The following is a 21,822-nucleotide window of genomic DNA, read 5'->3' on the forward strand; positions in this document are numbered from 1 at the left end:
ACACCCAGTATTAAGGTGATTGTTATTTACCAAGCATGGTTATTTCACCCTGGGAATCATGCCACAAGCTAAACAAGGTCTAAAAATGTTCTTCTGTCAGAGAACCTTCCTGAAAATGCACCAGAATACATCTGAGAGCATTTGAAATTTCAAATTTTTTGGAGGGGAGAACCTCCAGATCCCCACCAGGGGCTTTGGGCCTTAAGCCCTTGCCAAATATTTTCAGGTTTTTTGTTCAGCGGCCCACTTTCATCACTGATATGCATCTTGCAGTAGTTCTATAGTCAGTATTACACCAGATATGTTGTGACAGCTGAGTTGCTGAGCTTGTGCATCATACACACATCCATATATTTATATATATTTATATTTATCATCTGCTCTAGCTAGCTCAATCTTTCCATGTCATTTGTCTGAGATAATGGCTTGACCCCACACTTTCGATCATCTGTGGAGGAGCTGCTTTTGGAAATAATTTTACAGGGCATTAATCAGTTTGTTTTTTTTTACTTGTACATGCAGCTGACCGTACCAGCAGTCATCTGACAGCATCTCCCTGAAGCTGCATGTTGTGTTAAATGAGCTATATTTAATAAACCTAAAAATATGAATATATAAATACATATGGACTTATCATCTGAAACAACAGTCTGTCAGCATTTGACCCTGGTCTGGGTTTTGATTCTATTTTTTCCTCCTTCTTTACCCACCATCTGTCCCTGCTCTGTTTTATTAGTTATTTATCATGTGTTTATTCTGTTCTATTTTGCTTTGTCACTTTGTTTCTTTGTTACTTTTCATACTGTAGCCATTGTCCAGTTCCGTTATTGTTTTGTTCAGCCAGTTTGTGTTTTCATTGTTTATCACTTATTTTGTTCTTCTCTTTTGTTATATTATCTGTTGTGCTTTAGTGTCGGGTTTTGTTAATCACAGAGTCTCTGTTTTATTTATAGTTTGTTTAGCCACTTTGTTTTCTTAGTTACAGTTTAGTTTTGTCTTAGTGTTTATTTTCTTTCAGTTCTCATGTTCATGGCCAGTTTGTTGTTGTACTATATTCTGCCTTTGATTTCCGTTTTAGCTCTCTTCTGTTTTCCTCATTGCCATTTGTTTGTTTCCACTCCACACCCCTGCACCTGCCATCATGTCTTTGTCCCTCACTCATATTTGATTGTGTTCATTGCACCTGCCTTGTATCTTTCACTCACACTCTTGGCACCAGCTCACGTGTCTTTGTCTGTTACATCACTCCGCTTTGTGCACTCCCCTCCTCACAATCTTTCCCATGTATAATCTTTGTTCACTAGCCACGCCCCTGTCTAGATCTTTCCTTATGTGCACCTGGTTAATGCCACCTGTTTCTCATCTCACATACTGATTAGTCCACCTGCATTTAAACCTCACAGTCCTTCACTTCCCTGCCAGATTGTTGTCTTTTGTACACTTTCCAGCTCCCATTCACAGTCCTGATTTTTGCCTTGCTGTGTTCTGAATCCTGCTCTGTACTCCTGGACCATGCCTCTTGCCTCATCCCAGATGTCTGTGTTTGCTTGTGCCACTGAACCCTGCTTGTTTATGACTGCATCTCTGCCTAATCCTGTTTGTACTTATGCTTCGCTGACTGATCACTGATCAACAAGGCCTGGATATAAGACCATGATTTCTCTTTCACCAAAGCCTAGTCGGAGTTTGCATTGTGAGTCCAGCCGCTCTGGGTACGGGGCAGCTGCCCATCGTGACACAATCATTTTCATTTTTAGGTTCACATTGATCTTGTGGTTCATAGAGCTCTTTTTGAGTTTTGTTGAGGGGCATTTGGAAAAGTGAAGATCAGAAAATTGACTTGTTTTAACTAAATAGCAGTTATGTGACTTTTTTCAAGCTCTAAAATGTTTTTTTCCCAAGCTCCAGTAAAAGCTATTAATTATTAGGGATGAGTGTTAAGATTTTATCGATAACAATGCCATTATTGATTCCGCTTATCAGTCTGGTTCTTTATTGATTCCCTTATCAATACCTCCTGTGAATCTTCTGTGTACAGAAAGTAGGCTTTACAGGTTTTCTATGTCAACAACATTTTATTGAGTCTTAAAGTAAATAAATATGAAATTGGTCACTGGATCCTTGATCTCTGAACATAAATAAAAATAAATCAAATCTGTACATCGTCACTGGATCCTAGATCTCTGGGACAGGTTCATACAGGAGTCGGCAAGACCTTATTTAGGACATTGTTTTGGTGATTAGGGGTGTCCTCGTGTATTGTAATAAATAGTCCAGAGAAATGCATGAGCTTCTCTCAGAATTGGAAAAAAAAATAGACCTGAAAGAAGTTTCTGTTGGAAGTATTTTAGACATAGGATCAGCAGGTTAGGTGAATTGGAAACTTTATAATTGTCCAAGTCTCGATCTCAGTAGGACTAACCTGATTAAATAAAGATTAAATTAAAGTGGGAGGAGGAGGTGTTGGCTTTTTTTTTTAAATTGAAAGACACTGGACTCATTGAGAGGATTTAGTACTGCTATAACGGACTGATGCAGAACGTGCAACAGTAAGGATTCCCTATGCTGTTAAAAGCCACAGAGGAAGAGAGGGTGTCTTTGATTTATATCACAGGAGCACGTTTTGAAGTCGGAACACATTTCTGCATTCACAAAATGCCTCAAGAAACCACAAAAAATGCATAAAAGTACTTAATTTACTTATATTTGTTGTGAGTCTGAGTTCTTCGTCGGGCTCGAACCCATTAATTGTGCAGCTAATCTAGTTTCCTCAGCGGAGCATGCATGAGACAAAACAAATGCATTTTCGTCATGGCAAGTGGTCGGAGCTGTCTCTGACCACTAGCTAGCTCCGACCTAATGTGAATTGAAGAAGCGATAAGGGAACTATTAAGCAAAAAGACTGTTGATGGTGGTGGATCAAATCATTTCTTATCGATTCTTAACAGGAACCAGGTTTTTACCCATCCCTATGCCACGATGCGAAACACACATCTTGGAGGCTCCTGGGATGCATTCCTCTTACAGATGGTGTGCACATTTGCCATTTAGTTACATTTACTGTATACTTCCTGCAGTTTTGTCTTCTGTAAGTGTAAAGCTTGCTCTATTGGGTTGAGGTCACATGACTGACTTGGTCAGAAGCTCTTGCATTGCTTTGGCAGTGTGTTTTGGGTCATTATTCATCTGCACTTCGAAGTGTCATCCAAGCAGTTTGACAGCATTTTGGCTGACTCTGAGCAGAGTATTGCTCTATACACTTGAGAATTTATTATGCTATTTCAATTAGCAGTCATATCTCCAATCAGCACCAGTGATTCAGTTCCATTTTCAGCCATACATGTCCATGCCATAACACTGCCTCCACTATGGTTAACAAATGGCCTTCTTGCTCTTGAATATAACCAGCAGTTTGATCTTTATGTAAATGCTGTGTATTTACATTCACGACAATGCCTCATTAGGCTCAGTTGTCCAGTTATTTATGGCCTTTGAAAAATTGGTTGGCACCCTCCTACCTGGTCAGTCCTGTATAATGTTATGTACTGGCCAGTGTTTTGTATTGTCAGAATACACAATTACTATGTCTTGCAAAGACAAAGAAGAACTCAGCAGGTCAGAGGGCTTTGCATGCAACTATTAGAATAAAAAGTGCAGTATATGATATTGGCTCTCTTAATGACTCATACACACTCTTTTCCCTCTTTCTAGGGAGGAAAATGTCTCTTGTCAAAGTAATTCTCAAAACAAGCCTCTACATTTGCAAATATTCCAGTAAAATGGAGTGTCTGGTGAATTGGAAGTTGTGAAACCGACATCCAATGTTATTTAATTGGTTTTATGCAAATGTTGTGGTTGTTTCTTTGGTGCTGTTGTCTTGGCCCGATCTCATTTGTAAATGAGTTTGTGACTTTAAGTGTGGTTAACAGGGGTTGACAGATATGGCTTTTTCAAAGCTGATACTAATTATTACTAATGTTGGTCATTGATAACTGATATTTGAAACCAATAATTGCTTGCCAGGTAGAAGGACAAGAGGGAGGCCAAAGAGCTGATTTAAGAAAGTGTTGAAGGAGGACATGCAGGTTGTTGGTGTAACAGCAGAAGATGCCAAGGGCAGGGTGAGATGGACACAATCAATCTGTTGTGGTGATCTTGAAGAAGAATAGCTGAAAGAAGAAGGCTGCAAAGCTTTGTTAAATGATGGTGGTGGTGGTTGCATTGGTGGTTAAAAAAATGTTAATGAACCTTACATACTCATGACTCATATTTGTTTGATTAGTATGAATGGCCTCATAATGAAGTCATACATAGTCAAAAACACCATTACAGACATATGTATATTTATTTGTACATTTATATTATGTTGTGTAGAGATTGCAGGGTATTTATCAGCCCTCTGATGCCTTTCGTTCTTTATCAGGTAGTCAGATTCATAGTTCACTGTTAGTGAGACAGCTGGTGACCTATATTAGACAGTATAAATGGTCTATAATATGACCCATTTAAAATAAAGGTCATTCATTCAAGTATAGCTTTGTATCTTGCTGAATTCATTCATCAAACCTCATTATTAGTCAGTTCTTTCAGCTCCCTTTTTCACTTGGGGTCACCACAACAGATCTGATGTGGATCTGTATGTTGACAGTTTTACATTATATGGAGAATGGGCAGGGGTGGTTTTGAAACAGGAACCTTCTGTGGTGGGAATAAGCGCACTAACTGCTTGGCCATCATGCTGCCCTATTAAACCCATGTGTTGATTTACTCATTTGATTTGTTGTATACATTGATATACAATACATTTGGTACATTAATGTTTCCCATAATCCCCCTAGCAGCCCCCTGTGCTTCCCAGAATGCACCACGGTGCCAGCATAGTTCCGGAGTCTCACAGCTCATGTAAGCAATGGCTAGTGAGGATGTGGATGGCGTTGATTCAGCGATTTCACGGGTAATTATAATGATGACATGTTCTCCCAAATTGAGAGAGTTATCTAGAGGAGGTGTCGCGTCTGTGATGGACTTCTGCCGTGCCCCGATGTTGTCTTGTTGTCCATACTTCATGAGATTTGTTTACATTGTGCCATGAACCGGAACTCTGCTGAAACCGACCTCTCACATGAGTCACGGACCACGAGAAGACGCGAGATTAACAACTGCGAAACAGCGAATTCAGGATTTGAAAGCTGCTGTTTTGTTTTCCAAATAGTTGTAGCTCAGTTAGACGGACAGATCATTTTGGAAAAGAACCCTTGTTTTTCAGCAAGCTCTCTGTATTTTATACCTCATTCAGATGTGGATCCACAGGTTTATGGGTGGATCCACATAGGGCCAGTACTCGGATCCGTTTTTAGTGGATCCACGTTGTGCCGAACTACTTTCTTTCGGCCATCTTTGTTGGTGCGAGTACAATAGTTCTACACAACAGGGAACCCAAATCTTGTTTAACGTATCATTTTTCTAAAAATTCAGTAACGACTGAGGTATAAAAACAAAACACCCCTCGTCTGGGGAGCAATATGAGCGGACAATCCAGTTTGTTGGGGATGGCGGATCACCTTCACCTCCGTCAGAGGTGATCCTGCGCCATCCCCAACTCACTGGATCTGGCTCATATTGCTCCCCCGACTCGTGGTGTTTTGTCGTTGTATTCATACACTGCACTTTGTCTTTGACCAGTTGGTGGGATCTGTGATCAGGTTGGGCCACCTGAGTGGCTTTCCGAAAACTTGCACCAGAAAAGGAGTAATACAGTGGGCAAAGGTGATAAAATGCAGACTGGTGACTCAATGTGACATGCTTAATAAATGTTGGTAATGACCACTGAATTAAGCCAACATTTGTTTTTTCTCCATATTGCAGCCATTTTCATTTGATCAATAAACAAACATGTCTGTCCAGGTTTGTTGAAAAGAATTAGGCAGCCGGTATAATCCTTCCTCATTCCAGTATCTCAGAAAGAGGACCACAAAAGATGTCAGGTCAGGTGCTCTGGTGCCACACGCTGCCTCATCCACCGCACCACAAAACCGCCCTTGGTCCTAGATGACAACCACCTAGGCAGACAACTCTGGATCCATCCTCACCTCCTAAAAGTACCCATCTACAACCCCTGGCAAAAATTATGGAATCACCGGCCTCAGAGGATGTTCATTCAGTTGTTTAATTTTGTAGAAAAAAAGCAGATTACAGACATGACACAAAACTAAAGTCATTTCAAATGGCAACTTTCTGGCTTTAAGAAACACTATAAGAAATCAAGAAAAAAAGATTGTGGCAGTCAGTAACGGTTACTTTTTTAGACCAAGCAGAGGAAAAAAATATGGAATCACTCAATTCTGAGGAAAAAATTATGGAATCACCCTGTAAATTTTCATCCCCCAAATTAACACCTGCATCATATCAGATCTGCTCGTTAGTCTGCATCTAAAAAGGAGTGAACACACCTTGGAGAGCTGTTGCCCCAAGTGGACTGACATGAATCATGGCTCCAACATGAGAGATGTCAATTGAAACAAAGGAGAGGATTATCAAACTCTTAAAAGAGAGTAAATCATCACGCAGTGTTGCAAAAGATGTTGGTTGTTCACAGTCAGCTGTGTCTAAACTCTGGACCAAATACAAACAACATGGGAAGGTTGTTAAAGGCAAACATACTGGTAGACCAAGGAAGACATCAAAGCGTTAAGACAGAAAACTTAAAGCAATATGTCTCAAAAATCGAAAAATGTACAACAAAACAAATGAGGAACGAATGGGAGGAAACTGGAGTCAACGTCTGTGACCGAACTGTAAGAAACCGCCTAAAGGAAATGGGATTTACATACAGAAAAGCTAAATGAAAGGCATCATTAACACCTAAACAGAAAAAAAAACAAGTTTACAATGGGCTAAGGAAAAGCAATTGTGGACTGTGGATGACTGGATGAAAGTCATATTCAGTGATGAATCTCGAATCTGCATTGGGCAAGGTGATGATGCTGGAACTTTTGTTTGGTGCCTTTCCAATGAGATTTATAAAGATGACTGCCTGAAGAGAACATGTAAATTTCCACAGTCATTGATGATATGGGGCTGCATGTCAGGTAAAGGCACTGGGGAGATGGCTGTCATTACATCATCAATAAATGCACAAGTTTATGTTGATATTTTGGACAATTGAAAGGATGTTTGGGGATGATGAAATCATTTTTCAAGATGATAATGCATCTTGCCATAGAGCAAAAACTGCAAAAACATTCCTTGCAAAAAGACACATAGGGTCAATGTCATGGCATAGGGTCAATGTCAATGAGCAGATCTGATTTGATGCAGGTGTTAATTTGGGGGATGAAAATTTACAGGGTGATTCCATAATTTTTTCCTCAGAATTGAGTGATTCCATATTTTTTTCCCTCTGCTTGGTCTAAAAAAGTAACCGTTACTGACTGCCACAATCTTTTTTTCTTGATTTCTTATAGTGTTTCTTAAAGCCAGAAAGCTGCCATTTGAAATGACTTTAGTTTTGTGTCATGTCTGTGATCTGCTTTTTTTCTACAAAATTAAACAACTGAATGAACATCCTCTGAGGCCGGTGATTCCATAATTTTTGCCAGGGGTTGTATCTATTGCCAGGTCATACAAAAGTGTCCCCTTGGTCTTTTTCATTTGATGAGGTGTTCAAAACTTTGGTACCTGCATGCTCAACCATGCAAAGAGGAGAGCGCCACATGAGCAAAATATTGTAGGTGACATTTCTAAACAGTGCAAGTCACACACTTCATATGTGTCTCTCAAAATTACCTTACATTTGACACAAAGTCATTCCAGCGGTGCCCAAGGTTCTGCTGAAGAGACCCAAAACTGAAGACATCATGTCATCACCTTAGGTAACTGGTTAGCATCCAAGTGTCACAACCATACACTAAACCTAGAAGCACCAGGACCCTAAAGACTTGCTATCATCGAACCCCTCTATCCAGGGACTTCATGGCTCCATAAACTCTTTCAAGGTCTCTCTGGCTATCAAAGGCTAAGGAACCAAAAAGCATGAATGTCACAATTACAGTCATTCCCAAAGTTTTATTTTTAATGTTATTTACATTCAACATTATTGCATGTAATAGACAGATGGCACAGACATGGGTGCATTGAAAGTCGTCCACATATATGATGGATTTCACTGTGTGTTTATGATCAAAAGTGATTTTTCTGATTTTAGGGTTAGGGCAAGGGTAATAAGCAAACATTATTATAACAAACCCACAGATATTCAGTATGGCTTTTCCACATTCAGGTCTGTCTTCCTTTGCACTACAAATTCCATAAATGCAGAGTTTATTTTAACTAATTACCTGATTCTTCATTTAGTCTTCAATTTGTGGCCACATCCTACACTCATCAACTATACATAATTACCAAAAAGTAATTTTGCTGGACTAAAAAATAAAATTGCTCCTTAACCAAATTGGCTGCCTTTGAATGCTCAGCTGCACCCAGGGCTTGTTAAAAGTGCTATCAATCTCCACTCCTCATTCCTGCCTCATTTAGAAGGACTGATTGCATGCAGTATTTGATTCCCCCAGGGAGGGATACCTTGTTTCCTCGAACTGCCTGTGAGCCTGCTGGCTTGATATCTCAGACCACCAGTGTGATTTTCACTGGCGTAAACCCTGTAACTCTACGTGTGAGGTCCAAATCCACAAGAGCAGGCAACCTTCTAACCTTGACGTGGATCGGGTCTGGGGGGAACAGCTTAAATATTTTTTCATTTGTGTGAGGGCCAGGTGCAGGTCATACCAAGGAGTCCTCATTTGTCAGGCTTGCTTATTATCAACAGCAAGGGAAGTGAAAGAGAGAGGTGGCCAGCATGGATCTGAGGGAAATAATTCCAATTTAATCAAATCCTCAACTAATCTAGTGACTTCCAATGCCCCTAATATTTTCTTTTCTCAATGGGTGACCAGGAGAAGGTCAGGCGTTCCTGTCAAAAGCATGAACAGATTTTTTTTTTTTTTTAAACTGAGCTCTTGTTTTAGGACAACAGGTCAGATGACAGGCAATAGCTCTTGGGCTGCTAGCTGTAGCCTGCCCACCTCTTGTTCCTGCCTGCACCCCGCTGTGCCCCTTGAGTCAGTCAGGAATAGTGCTATGATGGAGGGGGCTGATGTGTGTGCTCTCAAGGCATTGTGGGTTACCCTTCTGATGACTGGTAGACTTGATTGCATGGGGCCAATTCTGTGGTAACAAAATTAAAATAACAGCAAACTCTGGCTACCTTTTAGCTTACCATTAAAAAAAAACTGCTCGAATAGTAATTTTGTGACTATTGAACTACTTATGGGTGCCTGCTTGGCTTGGGAACGCCCTCCTGTCTGTGCCTGTGCTAGGGTCAAGGTTTACGGGTACAGTGGTATTTGCAGATGTTGCCTATCAATTTTAGACAGCTCTGGGGCCCTCTCTGTTATCACAGCTTAAGGTTGGCTCCTTTTCTCCTTAATAACCTGATTTCTCTGGAGTTATGTATTCACATTTTAGAATAAAACCATTGTAACCACCGTGAATACAACTTCTGTCTCTGATCCAGTTTATTTATTTTTTTTATCATTATTGGTCTGATATTAGCCAAAATTACTGGATTGAAGATCTGAAACAAACACAAACAAAATCAGGGAAAGAAAGAAAATAAATCTGAAACTTTGATTGCATATGTGAATCTTGTTGCCACTGTATGTTTGCCTTTGGGACAGTCGAATATTGGTTTTGCAGTTTGAGGTAATGTTTTGTTAAATGGCTGGGTTAGCAAATTATATCCACACAAATGTACTTATTAACATATTTGTTTTTGTCAGACAGACAACACCATTGGATTGAATCGGCATTGGCACTGTGGATACGCTTTCAGTATCTCACAGTTCAATTCGATTTCAATTCATGGGGTTATGATTCGATTCAAAATCGGCTTTCAATTAAAAACGATTTTTGATTCAAAATTAGTTCAGTACATAGAGCTGAAAATTTCAGGATATACTCCTGTGTGCTGATAAAGGTGGTGTGGTAAATTATGCCATGAAAGCAAAGTGTATCTAAGATTATGTAGTTTTATATGTTGTGTGGGCCGCTGAAGAGGAGGTACTGCTGGCCCACCACCACCAGAGGGCGCCCTGCCTGGAGTGCGGGGTCCAGGCACCAGAGGGCGCTGCCGCCTCACAGGAGCAGCCAAGGTGACAGCCGTCACCTATCAACTGAGACAGCTGACATCCATCAGCGGAGGGGTATATCAGCTGGACGGCATCTCCACCTCATTGCCGAGATATCGCTCTACCAAGGAGGTAACGAACTCAGCCAGCCATACGGATTAATACCTTGTTGCTTGTGTGTAAAACAACTGAAGACTGAGAAGGACGTATTTGGATAAGTACTCTTATTCCTACATTACAGTGTTGTGTCTGATTAGAGGTGGAGGTGGTGTTTTCCACCCCACGTGTTGTTGGGTGCAGCCGCACCCACATCTGACTGTTTCTGTTCCTCGCCAGCAGTACCGGATCCGACGAGCGGAGGCAGTGACCACCTGGGAGTTCGGGACTTGGCAGCTCCAGTATTCCCGGGGTTCGGTGGCGGAGGAAATCGGGTGGTTCCGGTTCGACTTGGACAGACGTCTCCTATCGTCGAGCCTGCCCACACGACACCGTTGGAATTCGACTTGTGACCAAAATTGTAATTTGTTGTGTTTGTTGTGCGTGTTCACAACAGTAAAGCTTTGTTATTTGACTTTCTTCATTGTCCGTTCATTTGCGCCCCCTGTTGTGGGTCCGTGTACTTACACTTTCCCAACAGGATATCTCGGCCAACGTCATGGATCCCGAGGGGCGTCAACCAGCTGTTGAACGGCCAATGGAAGAACAGGGCGCACAGGCGCCCGCAGGAGGAGTGATCGGGGAGTTGCAGCGGATCCTCACTACTTTCACAGCTCGGTTGGATCTTATGACTGAGCAGAACGTCCTCCTTAACCGCAGGGTGGAGGCTCTCGCCGCGCAGGTGGAGGCGCGCCCCCAGGGCGCTGCTGCAGCTCCGCCTCCTGTCGACCCTGTGCGTAATATTGACGTTCCACAGGTCGTTCAACGACCCCCCCCACCTTCCCCGGAAGCATACATAAGCCCTCCAGAGCCGTACGGAGGTTGTGTGGAGACGTGCGCGGATTTCCTTATGCAGTGTTCGCTCGTCTTCGCACAACGTCCTGTTATGTACGCGACCGATGCTAGCAAGGTAGCTTATGTAGTAAACCTGCTTCGCGGCGAGGCACGCGCTTGGGCTACAGCGCTCTGGGAGCAGAATTCATGGCTCCTTCAGACATATGATGGGTTTGTGAGGGAGTTCAGAACCGTGTTCGATCACCCTAATAGAGGAGAAACCGCTTCAGCCGTGCTACTGTCAATGAGACAGGGGCGTCGGAGCGCAGATGCTTATGCAGTCGACTTCCGCATCGCGGCTGCAAGGTCCGGCTGGAATAGCACTGCCCTCCGCGCCGCCTTTGTAAACGGACTGTCATTGGTTCTTAAGGAGCACCTGGTGGCTAAGGACAAACCGCGGGATTTAGATGGGCTCATTGATCTTGTCATACGGTTAGACAACTGGTTAGAAGAACGTTGGCGGGAACGAGACGAAGGGCGTGGCCGGGCACGCGCCGTCCCTCTCCCTTCCGGTTCCGACCGCGCTCCGCCTTCCCCACGCTCCACGGCCCCTGCGCTCCGTGTGGCTACAGCTCCCCCTGCTGACGAAGCTATGGACACGAGCAGGGCAACATTTAGGGCACCAGATGCACAGAGGAGGCGGGCCCACGGAGTATGTTTTGTTTGTGGCTCGAGAGAGCACCAAGTGAGAGACTGCCCCGAGCGGTTAAACACCAACGCCCGCCCCTAGAGACTGGGCTAGGGGTGGGCCGAGACATTCACGTGGGACACACCCACATCGCCACACGACTCCCAGTTACGATCCTTTATGAGGAATCAACCCTGAAGGCCCCAGCACTGGTGGACACGGGCTCTGAGGGGAATCTGTTGGACAGCAGATGGGCCAGGGAGATAGGGCTCCCTCTGGTGGCGCTTACCTCGCCTGTGCAGGTTCGAGCACTAGATGGCTCCCTACTCCCTCCAATCACGCATAAGACACCACCTGTAACTCTGGTGGTGTCCGGAAATCACCGGGAGGAGATCGAGTTTTTTGTAACTCCTGCTACCTCCCGAGTGATTTTAGGGTTTCCCTGGATGTTGAAACACAATCCCCGGATCGATTGGCCGTCCGGGGTAGTGGTTCAGTGGAGCGAGACCTGCCATCGGGTGTGTTTAGGTTCCTTGGTTCCTCCCGGCTCCCAGGCTAAGGAGGAGGTCAGAGTCCCGCCCAATCTGGGGATGGTGCCGGTGGAGTACCATGACCTTGTCGACGTGTTCAGCAAGGATCTGGCGCTCACCCTTCCCCCTTAGGTCACTTTGAGTACCTGGTCATGCCGTTCGGTCTCACAAACGCTCCCGCGACTTTCCAAGCGTTGGTTAACGATGTCTTGCGGGATTTCCTGCACCGGTTCGTCTTCATATACCTAGACGATATACTCATCTTTTCTCCGGACCCTGAGACCCATGTTAAGCATGTACGTCAGGACCTACAGCGGTTGTTGGAGAACCGGCTGTTTGTGAAGGGCGAGAAGTGTGAGTTCCACCGCACGTCTTTGTCCTTCCTGGGGTTCATCATCTCCTCCAACTCCGTCGCTCCTGATCCGGCCAAGGTTGCGGCGGTGAGAGACTGGCCCCAACCCACAAGCCGTAGGAAGCTGCAACAGTTCCTCGGCTTCGCTAATTTCTATAGGAGGTTCATTAAGGGCTACAGTCAGGTAGTTAGCCCCCTGACAGCCCTGACCTCGCCAAAAGTTCCCTTCACCTGGTCGGATCGTTGCGATGCCGCGTTCAAGGAGTTGAAACGGCGCTTCTCGTCTGCACCCGTTCTGGTGCAGCCCGATCCTAGTCGCCAGTTAGTGGTTGAAGTGGACGCCTCGGACTCAGGGATAGGAGCCGTGCTGTCCCAGAGCGGGAAGACTGATAAGGTCCTTCACCCGTGTGCCTATTTTTCCCGCAGGTTGACCCCGGCCGAACGGAACTACGACGTCGGCAATCGAGAACTCCTTGCAGTGAAAGAGGCTCTTGAGGAGTGGAGACATCTGTTGGAGGGAACGTCCGTGCCATTCACGGTTTTCACTGACCACCGGAACCTGGAGTATATCAGGACCGCCAAGCGGCTGAATCCCAGGCAAGCCCGCTGGTCACTGTTCTTCGGCAGTTTTGACTTCCGGATCACCTACCGTCCCGGGACCAAAAATCAAAGATCGGATGCTTTGTCCCGGGTACATGAAGACAAAGTCAGAACGGAGTCGTCAGATCCCCCGGATCCCATCATCCCGGAGTCCACTATCGTGGCCACCCTCACCTGGGACGTGGAGAAGACCGTCCGGGAGGCCCTGGCATGAAACCCGGACCCCGGAACCGGGCCGAAGAATAGGCTCTACGTCCCACCAGAAGCAAGGGCTGCGGTCCTGGACTTCTGTCACGGTTCAAAGCTCTCCTGTCATCCTGGGGTGCGAAGAACCGTGGCAGTCGTCCGGCAGCGCTTCTGGTGGGCATCCCTGGAGACCGACGTCGGGGATTATATCCAGGCCTGTACCACCTGTGCCAGAGGCAAAGCCGACCACCGCAAGTCCTCGGGATTGCTACAGCCGCTGCCCGTACCTCATCGCCCCTGGTCTCACATCGGCCTGGATTTTGCACGGGCCTCCCGCCGTCCCAGGGAAACACCGTCATCCTCACGATAGTGGACCGATTCTCCAAGGCGGCCCACTTCGTGGCCCTCCCGAAGCTCCCAACGGCCCAGGAGACAGCGGACCTCCTGGTCCACCACGTCGTCCGGCTGCATGGGATACCATCAGACATTGTCTCCGATCTCGGTCCCCAGTTCTCCTCGCACGTCTGGAGGAGCTTTTGCCGGGAACTGGGGGCCACGGTCAGTCTCTCGTCCGGGTATCACCCCCAAACCAACGGGCAAGCAGAACGGGCCAATCAAGAGATGGAGCAGACACTACGTTGTGTGACAGCCGCGCACCCGGCAGCCTGGAGTACTCATCTGGCCTGGATCGAGTACGCCCACAACAGTCAAGTGTCGTCAGCCACCGGCCTCTCCCCTTTTGAGGTGTGTTTGGGGTATCAGCCCCCATTGTTTCCGGTGGTTGAGGGAGAGGTCGGTGTGCCCTCGGTCCAGGCCCACCTGCGGAAGTGCCGTCGGGTATGGCGTGCCGCCCGTTCTGCTTTGTTGAGGGCCCGGACGAGGGCGAAGACCCATGCAGACCGGCGGCGGACCCCGGCCCCTACGTATCGCCCTGGGCAGGAAGTGTGGTTGTCCACCAAGGACATTCCACTGCAAGTGGCCTCCCCGAAATTGAAAGATCGATACATAGGACCGTACAAGATCCTCAAAATCGTCAATCCCGCCGCAGTGAGGCCGGAAGCTGAAGCCTCACTGCGGATCCATCCCGTGTTCCATGTGTCAAAACTCAAACCGCATCACACCTCGCCCCTCTGTACTCCCGGTCCGGCGCCACCTCCTGCCCGGATCATCGATGGCGAGCCGGCTTGGACTGTGCGCCGGCTTCTGGATGTCCGACGGATGGGCCGGGGCTTTCAATACCTGGTGGACTGGGAGGGGTACGGCCCCGAAGAACGCTCCTGGGTGAAGAAGAGCTTCATCCTGGACCCGGCCCTCCTGGCCGACTTCTACCGCCGCCACCCGGACAAGCCCGGTCGGGCGCCAGGAGGCGCCCGTTGAGGGGGGGGTCCTGTTGTGTGGGCCGCTGAAAAGGAGGTACTGCTGGCCCACCACCACCAGAGGGCGCCCTGCCTGGAGTGCGGGCTCCAGGCACCAGAGGGCGCTGCCGCCTCACAGGAGCAGCCAAGGTGACAGCCGTCACCTATTAACTGAGACAGCTGACATCCATCAGCGGAGGGGTATATCAGCTGGACGGCATCTCCACCTCATTGCCGAGATATCGCTCTACCAAGGAGGTAACGAACTCAGCCAGCCATACGGATTAATACCTTGTTGCTTGTGTGTAAAACAACTGAAGACTGAGAAGGACGTATTTGGATAAGTACTCTTATTCCTACATTACAGTGTTGTGTCTGATTAGAGGTGGAGGTGGTGTTTTCCACCCCACGTGTTGTTGGGTGCAGCCGCACCCACATCTGACTGTTTCTGTTCCTCGCCAGCAGTACCGGATCCGACGAGCGGAGGCAGTGACCACCTGGGAGTTCGGGACTTGGCGGCTCCAGTATTCCCGGGGTTCGGTGGCGGAGGAAATCGGGTGGTTCCGGTTCGACTTGGACAGACGTCTCCTATCGTCGAGCCTGCCCACACGACACCGTTGGAATTCGACTTGTGACCAAAATTGTAATTTGTTGTGTTTGTTGTGCGTGTTCACAACAGTAAAGCTTTGTTATTTGACTTTCTTCATTGTCCGTTCATTTGCGCCCCCTGTTGTGGGTCCGTGTACTTACACTTTCCCAACATTATATTTGAAAAAGACAACATAAACAAAAGCAAACCTATGACTAAAGATATTCATTTTCCACAACACTGTAGGGGTGTAGGTCTTTTGAAATGAAACAGGTGTTGTATCCAATTATTATTTTTGCAAGTCCAGAATTGGCTGGAAATTTGATAAAGTGAAACAGAATACAATAAAATAAATAATTCAAGATTTGTCATGTTTTTACATCTCTTGTCAGAACTACATCGAGAGACAATTTAATTTGAAGTTAAATATGCTGCACTTTTCATATTTCATTATTTTGCATTATATTTCATGTCCTTTGATGTTATTTAGTGGTCATAAATAATGTTCAGAATGTTAAAAACACATTACTATCAGATGACATAGCATGTGTTGCCATGTTCAAAAAATTGCATACATTAGCTTTAATCTGTGAGCAGCAGAGAGCTGCATCACACACTTTAGCACTCAGTGTTAATGTAAATGTTCTTTATCATTAGATGTTTTGAATTGTGTTACATCTTTTGTCATTAGTGTTGGATGAATTTCCATTTTTGTGTGTGTGGGGGGACTAGTTCTGTATGTGCTGCTGCAGATGCCTTCAATATTTCCTCAATTTTAAGTTTGTTAGATTTTTACGCAAATTATGGCATCTCCTAATCCATCTCTTTGTACAGATTAAAAGTCATTGTAGGCAGCATTGCTATTCGGCAAACATGCCATCTGTGAAATTGTGCACCAATGCATATAAAACATCAAATTTGTAATAAATTGGTGGCATTGTCTTCCTAAACTCTGATATAGCAAGCTCTGATCAGATACTGGAACAGTGATTCAACATAAATGTGGATCGGTACCCTTTGGCTTTTAGGTTTCTAGTTTTAAGACAAACGTAAGGAAACTTTTACATTAATATTTCCAAACTTTCTGGATTGAGTGATGCAGTCCGGTTTCCTGTTGTATGCTCTCTCAGCACCCCTCACACACACAGCAGGCTGACCCCGCCTCCTGCAGAAAGCAGGAGAGAGGGAGAGAAACAATTCCCTGAAATATTGGTGACTGAGATTACAGCAGTAAAGAACGTTATTATAAAATTTAATTTTTGAACGTTTTGAATCCATTGTGAATCATGAAGGATGAGAATCATGATTCTGGCTTAAATTGATTTATTTGATTATTTATTTTCCCCCACAAAACCCCTAATTGGTAAATACTGAACATTTCAGGATTGCTATCGTATCTGACATGAAAAAGTGGTGTCTTGCCATTCCTATTCTGAGCTCACATTAAAGGGTTGAGGTGAATTTATATCACAAATATCTTGGGCCTTCCTAATATCTTGGGCGAAGGCTATGGATGCATACACGGTCAGACGGTCACTCACAGATGATTGAAAACATGCAGATGAAACCCATCTCTATAGCTGTCACAGAATGGTGGCAGGAGCTAAAATTGTGTATATTCTAAATGATGTGAGCCAGGTTATACAGTAGTAATACATGCATAAGGCAGTATGTATGTAATTTTATTTGCATTCCAATTTGTATACAGACGCAAAGTTCCATTGAAAGAATGTAAAAAGCATTCATTTTTGTTGTGTATAACAACTAAAATAGAACCTTGTCATTTGATATTTTATTAATGTATAAACAACAGAAAAGGGACTTACATTTTGGTCACTGGTGCTTCGACATCAACAGTCTAACACAAACTTTAAGTAGAAGTCCAAAATTGTTCTCAGTCAACTTGGATAAACAGTTAGATAGTTCAAAAATAATTCTGATGATGTAGTCCATGATACTTCCAAAACAACAACAACAAAAAAGACTTTGTGTACTTCCTTAGTCCAGCGAAAAATCTCATCAGAAATTTGTCCAGGTGTTCATCCTAACAGCTCTTCATGCCTCCAGACGGCTTATGGCATAGTGGATTTGTTTTGTGTGTGTGTGTGTTAGAAGATTTAGCATCCCAATTAGCTCGTTCAAATCGTTGTCCGTCAGCAAAACAATCTTTGCCATGTTTAGCTAAATGCCGTCCCCACTCACGCGTGTGTGTGTGTGTGTGTGTGTGTGTGTGTGTGTGTGTGTGTGTGTGTGTGTGTGTGTGTGTGTGTGTGTGGGCAAAGTTTGCAGCGTGCAATGTTACAAAACGTGTGGAACCAAATTTGCATGCTAAATGCAACACAGCACAAATGGGACGAATAATCCATGTCACGTGACATACAAGCACCAATCAAATGTCAAGGATCCACTCAGCCATTATATAATAGCTTTTATTTCCATACACGAAAATGTATTGAGAACATTGCACATTCTGTCTTATTGTGGCCAGCCTAAGGCACACCTGTGCAATCATCTTGATATGGTACACGTGTGAGGTAGGATGGATTATCTCGGTAAAGGAGAAGTGTTCACTAACACAAATTTAGACATTTCGTAAACAATATTTAAGAGAAATAGGTCTTTTGTGTAGACAGAAAATGTTTTAGATCTTTCATGAAAAATGGGAGCAAAAACAAAAGTGTTGCGTTCATATTTTTGTTCCGTGTATTTACTGAGAAAAATGGTGACATGTTCACTGCTTATTTTACCCATTGTATAATATACATATCACATCTTATCGCATGCTTATTTTGAAATAAACTAAGAAGATTACAAAAAGATTACAATTGTAGGGTTCTTTGTTTGTTTTTTCTTGTTCTTACTTCCCAAGTGATAAATGATGTCCACCTGCCTTACTGTAACTCAGTTCAGGATAAAAAAAAATTGTAAATCCACCCTGTTGCTGATGAGGTCTCATACTGGGGTTGGGGCTTGTGGTACAGACAACAGTCCGCTTCTTAACCCCTCTTAAAGCCATTAAAATATGTTAATCATGAGTCACTTTTGTGTGGATTAAAGTCAATAACTGGGACTCTTGTCTTGTTGCAGTCAAGAAACGAGAATCATCCTCTGTTCTGTTGGCACAGCTCCAAACGATGTGTGGCTCTCTGCCGAGACACAGTCCAGCTGGAATTAACTTCAAAACGAATTGCCACTTAAAATAAATGACACCCCTTTCCAAACGCTGTAATACAGACAATAAACTACAATTGACTAAAATGTTTGTTTTTTTTCTAAAAAAAAAAAATGAGACGTCCTGCGTTCTTTCTGAATTACATCCTGACGTGCAGCAACGCCAGCTGCAAAAGCTCAGCTCAGACATATGGAAAGACATTCATGCCAATAATGTCTGAAAGGAAATGCTTTTGACAATAACTACAGATTTTGTTTATTTCTATTTATGTCCAGAGATCAAGGATCCACCATGTATAGTTTATTATGTCCAGAGTTTAAGGATCCAGTGACCAATTTCACATTTATTTACTTTAGACTCAATAAAATGTTGTTGACATAGAAAACCTGTAAGGCCTACTTTTAGTACACAGAAAATTCATAAGAGGTATCGATAAGGGAATCGAGAAGGAATCGGATTGATAAGCGGAATCGATAATGGTATCGATATCAATAAAATCTTATCAGTACCCATCCCTAGTCTTTACACATCTATATTCTATTTTTTTTTTGTCTATTTTTTCCCAAAGTTTATATTATTAACTGTAAATACTGGGAGATGGTCACTAATGTTGTTAATTAATAATCCACTAATTGCCTTAATATCAATGTCATTTGTAAATATGTTGTCAATGAGAGTAGCAGAAGTAGATGTACTCCTACTGGGTCTTGTGATTCTGGGGGAAAAAAAAGCACATACTGTACATTGTATCGATAAATTCATTTGTAGGTTTATGGTTGTTGCCATTTAACAGGTCAGTGTTCCAGTCTGCACATATAAAAACTGTTTTGTTCCCTATATTAGAAAACATACTTTCCATCCATTCACTGAAAATTCCAGTGCTAGAATCTGGCGTTCTATATATACAGCTCACAATAATATTTGTGTTTTTGTTTTTCTTGCAGATTTCAATTGATAAACATTCAAGAACATTATCCACCACAGCCTGCCCTTGTATATATATATTTGCTGGTCTGATCAGTATCACAGAGATTCTGCATACACATTTACCGTTTCCTATATATATTTGCAAATTTCTATGCCTTTACAGATCACGGTCCAAGTTTACAAATATGATTACACATACTGATGTACAGATTGAGAGACAGTTGCATAAGTCTTCACTTACATTCACAAATAACTGTGCTACAACAATGGCCCTGTAACAATCTGACCTCTTTAATTAGTAAATATAAGCTCATGTTTCACAGTATAGTGTTGGCATTGTTCAAAGTTTGTCTGCTATTAAGGTATTACCATATAATATTTTCCTGTGTCCTTCTGCTTTTTGTTTTTTGTTTTTTTTTCTTTTGAAGAAATTGACATTCAGCGCTGTGTGCGTGAATCAATCACTGTCTTCCGCTGGACTCCAAAAAGCACCACATACAGACAACATGCTCAAACGCAAAGAGCTGCTGGTGACAATGGCATTGGCACAAGTGTGACGTTTTACTCCACTGACTACCCGCACATTCCAAAGACAGACCTGGTGAGTACTGCACATCACATGCACACTCCCACAGACCAACAACAAAACAAGGCATAAATTTGAAGTGATTGTAATTGTCTACTTTTGTTGTACACACCTGTGAATTAAATATTTTTAGACTTCTTTGGTCCAGTTTGTCTTTTCATTGGATGAATGAGTTTCAATATTATACTGTGACCTCAACCTGGCTGACATGAGAAACTCATTGATTGGACTGATTCATGTTTTCTGAAGGTTATTAGTAGCTTAATAATTTCACCTGACATAAAACTGCACATCCTAAACCCACTTATGTTTGGTACATCTTGAGTATTGCATCCTTTAAGTACCACAATACTTTAACTAGGTTTTTGCAGGTCTGTGGTGCATTCACTTTCTGCTTCCACATGATGATTCCAATGCACCAGTGCTGATGAATTGGAATCATGTGGTATGTGGTATCAGTTTTAGACAGACATGCCCATGAGTACACAGATGAACGCATTTCTACTTGTGATTTAAAGAATTTAAATGTAATGTGATCAGATGTTTTTTCTCTTGGTTAGAGTTCTCGCAGCAGCATACTGAACCAATTAAAGACTTCTAAATGCTTTTAAAATGTATCCTTTTTTGCATCTACATCACACTTAATAATTTGTGTTGTCAACAAAACTAATAAAATTATTCTACACCATACGGACAGTGAATGAGTGTTGTGAAAGTGTAGGAACACGGACCCACAACAGGGGGCATAAAATGAACGGGCAATGGATAAGCCAAACAGTAACAATTTAATGTTGTGAAGTGCACAACAGAATACAGACAAATACAGTTTTGGTAGTACAGACAATTATATGTTGAGTGACGTGTGGGCAGGCTTGAGGATAGGAGACGTCTGTCCAGAACCGAGCCGGATCCCACACGGCCTTCACCGCCAACGGACCTAAAGAACACCGGAGCCACCAAGTCCTGGATCCCCAGGTGGCCACCGTCTCCAGCTGTCAGACGTGGTACTGCTGGCAGAGAACAGAAACAGTATAGATGAATGTGAGTTCGCACACTCATTAATTTCACAGTCTGTGTTCCTTTGGGAGGGAGCACCTCCACCTCCAATCACACACGTGCAGCTCCTGTCTAACCACTTATCTGGTTGGGGTGTGAAGCGAAGCCGTCGCTGATCACACCAAACGCCAATCCCACAGATAAGGCAACACTTACAGGAAAACGGCTGCAAAGAAGTTCAGACTATAAGTCAGTGTTAAGTTCAGACACAGCAGAGAATATTACCTCTTCTGGTAACTGATTTCTCGGCAAGGAGGTGGAGTTGCAGTCCGGCCTTTATGGTGATGGTGATGAGTTGGATGAGTGACAGCTGGTGCTGATGATAAGTGACAGCTGTCACTCCCAGTGGCTCCAACGCCCTCTCGTGCTTGAAGCCCGCACTTCAAGCAGGGCGCCATCTGGTGGTGGTGGGCCAGCAGTACCTCCTCTTCAGCGGCCCACACAACAATGAGATTAGACAGGCATCTTCATGGACCAGGTGGTCAAGGTAGGTGACTTTAAATACTTTGGGTTAACTGTTGAAAGTAACAGAGTGTGTGGTGGAGAGGTGAATAAGAGAGTGCAGGGGTGATGTGTGATAGGAGGACAAGAGTTAAAGAGAAGTTTTACAAGATGATAGTGAGACCAGCTTTGTTTTTTGGATAAATGGAGTAGGCCTAACAAAAAGACG

The 21,822-nt window shown here is 43.9% G+C and overlaps 1 protein-coding gene across 2 annotated transcripts in view; it reads left to right on the forward strand.

Annotated features, from left to right (window-relative positions):
- Positions 1-21,822, forward strand: part of tbck (TBC1 domain containing kinase) — a 196,729-nt gene that overhangs the window by 132,998 nt on the left and 41,909 nt on the right. For both annotated transcript variants that reach the window (XM_034187980.1, XM_034187981.1), the window contains exon 23: positions 19,939-20,111. In XM_034187980.1, coding sequence (XP_034043871.1) covers positions 19,939-20,111 — 173 coding nt within the window. The remainder of the gene's footprint in view (positions 1-19,938; positions 20,112-21,822) is intronic.

The sequence above is a fragment of the Thalassophryne amazonica genome, chromosome 15 (genome assembly GCF_902500255.1).
Source record: "Thalassophryne amazonica chromosome 15, fThaAma1.1, whole genome shotgun sequence".
NCBI classification, from domain to species: Eukaryota; Metazoa; Chordata; class Actinopteri; order Batrachoidiformes; family Batrachoididae; genus Thalassophryne; species Thalassophryne amazonica.